The sequence below is a fragment of the Trifolium pratense genome, linkage group LG3 (genome assembly GCF_020283565.1).
Source record: "Trifolium pratense cultivar HEN17-A07 linkage group LG3, ARS_RC_1.1, whole genome shotgun sequence".
In the NCBI taxonomy this organism is placed as follows: Eukaryota; Viridiplantae; Streptophyta; class Magnoliopsida; order Fabales; family Fabaceae; genus Trifolium; species Trifolium pratense.
The window spans coordinates 47462435-47470934 of NC_060061.1; the positions used below are offsets into that span (position 1 = coordinate 47462435).

At 28.4% G+C, this 8500-nt stretch overlaps 1 protein-coding gene across 1 annotated transcript; it reads right to left on the minus strand.

Annotated features, from left to right (window-relative positions):
• Positions 1-576: 576 nt before the first annotated feature.
• On the minus strand, positions 577-3481 carry LOC123917242 (cytochrome b561 domain-containing protein At4g18260-like). Its single transcript, XM_045968912.1, has 4 exons — positions 3050-3481; positions 2620-2781; positions 1618-1766; positions 577-1108 (listed from the first exon to the last, which is right to left on the minus strand). The coding sequence occupies exons 1-4, from the start codon at positions 3191-3193 to the stop codon at positions 817-819; spliced, it is 747 nt and encodes a 248-aa protein (XP_045824868.1). The 5' UTR covers positions 3194-3481; the 3' UTR covers positions 577-816.
• Between the last annotated feature and the right edge of the window lie 5019 nt (positions 3482-8500).

The following is an 8500-nucleotide window of genomic DNA, read 5'->3' on the forward strand; positions in this document are numbered from 1 at the left end:
TAAAACGACATCGGAGCGAAACCTTCAACCTTAAAACTTTCATACCTCGGCAGATCTAAAAACCATCAGAGAATCAATTAAAGAGAAAAGGAAGCAACACCTGAAACCGCAACAGTGATACACTCAAACTCTGATCACAAACATGGAGGTCAAGACATGGTATAGAAGAAACGGGATTGATGTGAACAAACCAAGAGCTTCTGGCGACGGATCATAGAATAAGCTACGCTGGCTCGCCGACGACTACAATTTTGCTGACTATTTCTGTGATAGTTTCCTTAGAGAATTTTTTTATTTTTTTTTCAAAATTGAAGTTGTTGAAGTCTTGGAGAACATACAATATGAAGACTTAATTGATGAATTTGCTCTTTACGAATAATCTTCACTGTTAACATTTACTTTCCTCCACCATTTTCCCACACTATGTTGTGGGCAAGATTAGACATAGTAGATAATAAGCATCATCCACAGTGTCTTGCATCAACTGCACTTGTCTACAATATCAAGGATTGTAAAATAATCATGAATACCACCTCAACAACTATGTAGTATGTACATATTGGATATTTGATTTTCTGATCTCCAAGAATTAGTAATTTAAATTCTTGAATTTGCATCTGAACCAAGAAAAAAATAATATTCAAGTCACCAAATATTTATCTTACAATCTTTGAATGGCTATGTCTTTCCTAATAAAAAAGCAATAGGAATCGTTTCTTATCCTAAATGAATGAAAAATTTACATTCACTAGTACTCTATAATATGTTTCAAAACACTTGTATATACTATGTTGAAATTTGGATCAACCATTGTTGTTAACAAGTTTCACCCTTCAATACAATCTCCTTTTTTTCAATTTGAACATTTTCTTCATTGCTCAAAATCACACTTTGTTTTTGTATGTAGACCCATTTTTCTTGAAATAGGTAGAAAAATACAATTAATGATATTTGAATAGTGAAAAGTATATTCCATGTCGTTATGCCTTTTGATGTTTTCTCATGGTAGGCTGCTAAACCAATATATACATTTAGAACACCCAAGAATGTAACTGCAGTTCCAAGTATCCAATGTGCAAAAAACCACACACTTCTTCTTTTGGATCCCCTGTTAAAAATAAACAAATAAAATAAAATTTTAAATACACTTTTTTCCGACTTTAAAATTCCGTCCGAAATTTTTTATTTTATCTTTTATTGTCTCGTAGATTATTGTAGGGATTCATTATATGTTAATGATATTGAGAATGATACGTTGAGGAAAAAATATGCATAAGAAGTTTGACTATATTTAAATGAAGTAAAATGCAATATGTGTTTACTTCTCAATCGAGAGCATAACTTCTCGTATGGGGGAAGTGCGCACTCAAGTTTAAATGATAACAAAATGCGGTTTTTAAGGTATAAGTTTTGGATTTCAGGTCAACATGAATATGGCTTAACCAGCAAAATCATGTTTTTTATGTCTCCGTTAACTGATCTCTAGTTATTAGAAAGGGGACTCCGGTGCTCTGAAGTTTGATCAGAAGATAAGTAAATGTTAGTTGAGCATTGTTCCGACCAACGAAATCATGTAGGTGCACATTTTCTAAATAAAAGGGAATTCAAATGTTTTACCTTTGGGGTCTGAAGATACCAACTAGGACTTGTAGCCAGATAACACCATAAAGTGCAACCCCTAATCTTTGATGATTATTGTTGAAGAGGTTGTTGAAATTTTTTATAGACATGATTGCTCCTGCTGTTGCAAGAAGTACACCAACCATCTGTTGAATAGAAATCCAAAATTTTACAACATACCGTTTTAAATAAGTCAATTATATTCTATGTAGCACTGACACATTAATTTGAATGTGTCTGGTATCCAACACCAACACAAGTAGTTATATAAAGTTCTATTTATTTGTAAATTATTATCAGCGTCGTTGTGTCAGTGTCAATGTCGTCTCTGTTTTTGTTAATAATGAGATTTTATTATTATTTAAGGTCTTTATTTAAAGTTGAGCCTTAGCCTTGGTTAGTATCACAAGCAACAACATAATTTCATTGTTGTCTTCACAGGCTGTACTTCAAAAATGTGATAGAAGATTAATTATTCTATAAAATTCCTTTCTTACCCTCAAAGTTTCCATTATAGTCCTTGTCAATAAAGAAGTAATCACTCTTACATGATCTTATTAGTAACTAATAAGCTTTAGACTAAATTAACTAAAAATATAGAATCTTGCTAATCTATAATGATATTATCTTCCTTTGCATGCCATCATTAAAAGTTAACCAATGGGACAACTTATTTAATAAAAGTAATTTTAAAACAGTGACAGATCCAAATTTGGGCCATAGCAACCATCTTCCATAACTTTCACCACTTAAAGGTTCTAAAAATAACCACAGAATATCCTAATTCCTAATCTAAGACACTTTAATTTATCCTTTAGCTTATTCTGCACTCACTCTAACTTTTTACTCCTTAAAGAATGAATTTGATTCTCTATACTATTTTTTTTATTTTGTATAATTAAATAATAAACATAATTGGATGTTATAAATAAAAAGAAAATAATCCAATAATAGTAAGCATTAGAAAGTAACATATAGACTTAATTTAGATAAACTTGCCTGAAAAATTGTATGAACATAGAATAAAATTCTAAGCCACCTTGGATTTTCTTCTCTGTTTGATAATCTAATAGCAAGTATACCAATAGGCATCAAGAATCCCATTGAAGCCCACAAGAGAAAACCATGTAATGTAATTTCAAATTGAAGTCTTGAACTCATCTTCATATATGAAACAATCACAAAAAATATGTTAGCTTCACAAACAATATATTTTTTATAAAAAAAAATTATTATTAATTAAAACGACGCTAATAAAAAATTTGCAAGAGATTTAAACTCAGCCTCTTAAAATTAAAATGTCAAACTCTTACGCACTGAGCTAACACTTCATCGACTAAGATACAATATTAATACTTATGAAAGAAAAGATTTACTCCTAAGATTGAAAATTAAAGCAAGGAGAATATGCAAAAGAAATGAGATATACCTTAATGTGATTGTCTTTGTTTGTTGAATGACTACTACTTATAATATCCTTGTGGTCTTGTGATGTACTAAGAAGAGGAAATAAGAACAAAAAAATACATGCTTGAAAAAGGAAAGAAATGAACTTCTTTTGCTGGATTCCCATTAATTAAATCTTCTTTCTTATGCTGAAAATTTGATATTTGGTCAACTCAATCTCCAATGAATGCTAGTGGAGATTTAAGGATGAAAAACTTGAGCATTTCAAGGACTACTCAATGTGATGCTCCATAAAGTATTCTTCAAGGTGCTTATGATTCTCTCTCTCTCTTGCTATCTCAGTTTGTGAGAAGGTACTGAAAAATGAGCACTCTTATCTTTGTTGTCAGAGAGAGCAACTATAAACAGTTGTCACAAGTTCAAGAAAGAATGAGATCAATATGAGGTAAGAGTAAGCTCATAATAGAGTTTTTTTACCCTTCCTTGCTAGTCCTAAGGACAAATATTTCAGCTTAAAAAATTATGTTTTTTTTTTTTTTTACCAAGAGTAAAAAGACATTTGAGTGTTTGAATGTGGGCCACTATCATCCAAAATTACAAAAACATTACAAAAACATTTTGCAATGCATCTTTTGTTAATTAGCTCATGAGTCACAAAATACGTCAGATATGACACTGTTATGTCGATATTGATAATAAAAAATTAAATAAAATATATGTATTGGTGTTATGTCAGGGGCAAACTCTGATATGTGAAGAACACTAATCATAGATTTATTTAACAAGTGTAATATTGCACATGTTAAAGTTAATTTTTATTGAAAAATAATAATTATATATTGAAAATTTATATATTTGTTATAAAATACATAAATTTTAATAAAAATTTACTATTTTAAACTTCTTAATATTTACAAATTTTGCTCACGATAGAAAAAACTATTTAATCTAAAGTTATATATAGTTTAATCTTCAAATATATTTTCTATTACTAAATTTAGTATGCCACTATTAAATAGGCTAAAATATACTACCATACAAAAAGTTATATACTAGGTTAAAATAAGTGGTTTGTTGCATGGAAATTGGTGAAATATTTTTTTTCTTAAATCAAAGTGGTGAAATATTAAAACATAGTCTAGAAGATTTTATAAATAAATGGAAGTGGGGGGAATGAGATTTCAAACTTGTGGGGTTCATTTAGACAGACTTTTTGTGATCATGGAGAAGAATGTGGACTTGCAGAGCTAAAGTTTGTCAGATTTGAACATGGAGGGTTAAATTTTATACACACACATAAGAACACAAAGTGGATAGTGTGGTAGATTTTGTAATGTCAACACTATCTTCTGCTTCCCACTAGTGAATACACATTATTATATCGTGCCTGAATTATTGAATTAATAGACTCATTCACCAACCATATATACACTATAAGCCAATATACACAAGAAAAAGATTAATTACTAAATCTGGTCAAAGAAATTAGATCCTTGCTTGAAAGATTTTCAACTTTTGGAAAAAAAATATATGATAACTGCTTTCTTGTTTAGGCATAATTCTAGTTTATTTTTCTTTTCCAGATAAACATATTACTTTGCGGAAATCAGTACAAGATGCAAGTCACGAGGTTATTTAAATATAGTTTTAATTTTTTTAAATATAATAATTTTTTTACTTTTAAATTTAAACTGTTTGATTTTAATCAAATAATTTTGATCTCACTGATAATATGCAGTCACGAGGTGCTAACCGTACCTAATCCAAGTCCTATTACTTACGGTTACGGACCAAGATCCACTGTTGCATTAAAAGTATATACAATTAGATTTTTTTTAATAATTTCGGCCGTAAATTTTTTTGATTATATTACATTCTGACTTTATAATTTAGATCAAACGGTATAAATTAGTTATTGCATCATCCTATAACCGGAAACTGTGTGTAATCCCGATCAAACAACTCATAGTTAGACAAGGAAGAAGGTTCTCAAATTTCAAATATTATTAAACAACTAAAATTTGAAGTTATAGGCTGAATAAAATTTAAGCAAAACTCAATTAGTTATACAGTATTTAAGAATTTTTTTAAAAAAATAACTTTTTATATATTTTGAGATAGAAGTATTAAAAAATATTTTTTAATTAAATTTTTTATTTAGTGCGTCTAAAACATGTTGGCATTTGCTTTATTTTATTTGATTGGTGTATCTTCCAATAATTTCTTGCATTATGTGTCGTGTGCATGAATTTCTTCATTCAGAATTAAAAGAAGAAGGACAATTTTGTTCACAGTTAATACTTATAATTAGAGATGGAGGAAATATAGAATTAGACACCACGTTAATATATAGCCCAAATTAAGGAAAAAAATTACACAAATATTCTTAGGCAACCAAATTTTAGAAATATCATCAAAAAATAACTTTTGATTTTCATTAGGAGGGTTCTCTAAAACGATATATAACCTCTAAATCACCTAAAGAAATGCTCAAGTTCGCTAGCCTCAATTAGTACATCCAGCTAATATTGTCTTTACGATAAGTATGATTGATTTGGATCTGTCATATCTGAAACTAAGAAAATTACGAAATTAATGAGATTTTCTCGTTAAAACTTGTAATTATTGGAGTTCATATCTATAAGAATCTTAAAATTGCTTTTCACAACGAAATGAGGTACATTCTCTTGTCAAACCATCTCCAACACCAAGGTATAAACTCCACATTTTAGCTTAGAGGAAATCACAAGTTTCAATCTTATATTAATATAGTCTTTTAATCCATTTTCCATCAAAATAAGTTCACCACAACCTACAATTTCTCCTCTATTTTGCAAGAACTAGACCATGACTATTGAACTTGATCAATCTATTTTGTTGTCGCTTTTGTTGGGTTTTAACCGTTAACTATGAACAAAGATTATGAAGGTGATTGAATGAAATACTAATGTGAAAGCAATTATATGAAATTGATTAAGAAAAAGCGTAATTTTATTAACAACAGAAGCACTTATATATAGGTGAAGAGTACAATGCTAAAGAGAGGTAACTTGTGAGACAAGTTAACTATCAACCCAATAACCACTCTAACTAACTACGCATAACAACCGTACAACAAAAACTAACTCCTAACTGTCAAAACAGAAGTTTGTTGGCTCGCTAAGCCAAAAATTCCTCGCTTAATATCTCTAGTGGACTTCTGAAGGACTAAATTAACAAGTAAAAAAATATGTTTATAATTATTATCCCGTAAAAAAATGTTCATACACTTGTTTGTAACACCAGTATTTCTATTTTTTTTTTTTTTGACAAATTATTTTAAGCCTCTAGAAATATTTTTTCTACTATATATTGACCTAATTGGGCCACCAAATGGTATATTGGTAAAAAAAAAATTTTGAAGCAAGTATATTGGTATTTAACTATATGTGCATGTGTATTTTATAATGTGTGGTTTCTACGCACATACAACAATATTTTATTCTCACGATGTCGATGATGATCTATTTCAATGTGAATAGTTTTTTCCTTATACTTTTTTATAAGAATTTAATTATTTATTTAAGGTTTATATTATCACCATCACAAGTCACAACATGTGACTGTGACACTGCCTACTTCTAACTTCTTCCTTTTCTGTGAGCGCCAGCTATAATAATAATAATAATAATAATAATAATAATAATAATAATAATAATAATAATAATAAAAGAGTTAATTACCAATAATCATTAATTCCAATAAAATGTATTTGAATTTTCTTAAATAATGTTTCAAAGTTTAAACTTTGAGTTAAGATCCTCTCCATTTCCTATTTTTTTTCATCTTCTTCATTATTATATAATTTTAAAATATAAATACAAAAATGTGATATTAAATTGGTCCAAATATCTTTTATAAACCTCAAAATATTTAAAAACTTTAGTAATGGACGAAATGAAAAGAATAGAAAATGAAGAGAATTCCACCTCTTAAACTTTGAGATGTAAAGATGTAGTTGAGAGAATATACTCCACTAAATATGGTCAGCCAAATTTTCTGACTGAAATTATTCATCAGCAAAGTCAGTAAATATTTTACATTGATATAACATTGTTAAGGAAAGGAGAGTAAAGAGTACTAGCGCAAGCATAGCCATGTATAAGTTAGGGACCAGTAGAGTCTTTGTTAAAAAAAAAGTTAGGACCAGTAGAGAAAAACAAATGCATGATGAAACTTACTTTATAAATGAATCCAATAGAAGCACATATATTTAAGTGGTCCTCCTTTGTAAAATACTTCAACATGTTTATATAAATAAATTAATTTGATGCGTCCCCCAAGCTTAGCTCAGATATCACATATAATATTATGTAAGAGCTGGAGTTCGAATCTCGAACATTTTAAATTTTTATTTCACTAAAATTTAGATATTTCACTTATTCACTTTTAAAAGTGAAATTTTTAATCTTTAAGCTACTGGTTAAAAAATTATTTGTATGTTATTGGTACTTGATGACTTATGAGGATATTGGTTTGCTAAATTGTCCTTTTATTAGAGTGATAGAGAAGTCTACAGCTATGTTTTTCACGTGATTCACTAATTGTTTGTTTCTATTTGTTTTCCTTTATTTATAAACGTTAATCAATTATTATATATTTTTTTAACCCTTTAATATGTACATTCTCCTTTCCAATAATTTGTTTATGTGGCAAATTTATATATACACAGTACCTTACCCTTTTTTGACAAATGTACTTTTTAATTTGTATAGCAAAAATTCTCATTACATTTTTTTATTAATTATTAATCTTTGAGTTTTAAAAGAAGGATTTTAATAATTTAAAATTCATATATTCACGATATAAATAAAGTTTAATAAAAAAATATTAAAAATTGTATTCAATTCTTCTAAATTATTCATCCTCAAATATTAATCATTTAAGACTAATAACTTAGGTTTTTTTTTTTTTGGCTCATAACTTAGGTTCATTTAGTTTATTGACATTATTATTGACTGATAGTTAATTAAAATGATCTTAATTAAGGTAACAACTAGTCTTTCATTCATGCTTCAAAAAAAAACATCTAGTCTTTCATTCATGGACCACGTAATTAATTATAGCCACAACCACAGTTGGATCGCCAAAAGATCTTGTCACAATATTTCTACTTTTAGTGTTGTTTTTTTTATAAGCAAAAATATATATGAATTATAAGGAGTACAAGGTATATTCAACCCTTACAATTCGATAATTAATAATCTCCTTAGATGTTTTGGTAACAAGTTAAAGAATCATTACACCATTCAGAAAAAGATACATTAACATTATCCCCTATCCTGCATATAAATCAAAACCAAGAAATGTAAACACAATGTTGTTGCGCATTCGCCAAATACACCACGTTGTCGCAAGTCAAATAAGGTGACCGAACTTGATTCTATGTTTTTCTTTTACTATTGAACTAAACATATTAAAATGATGTCATCCT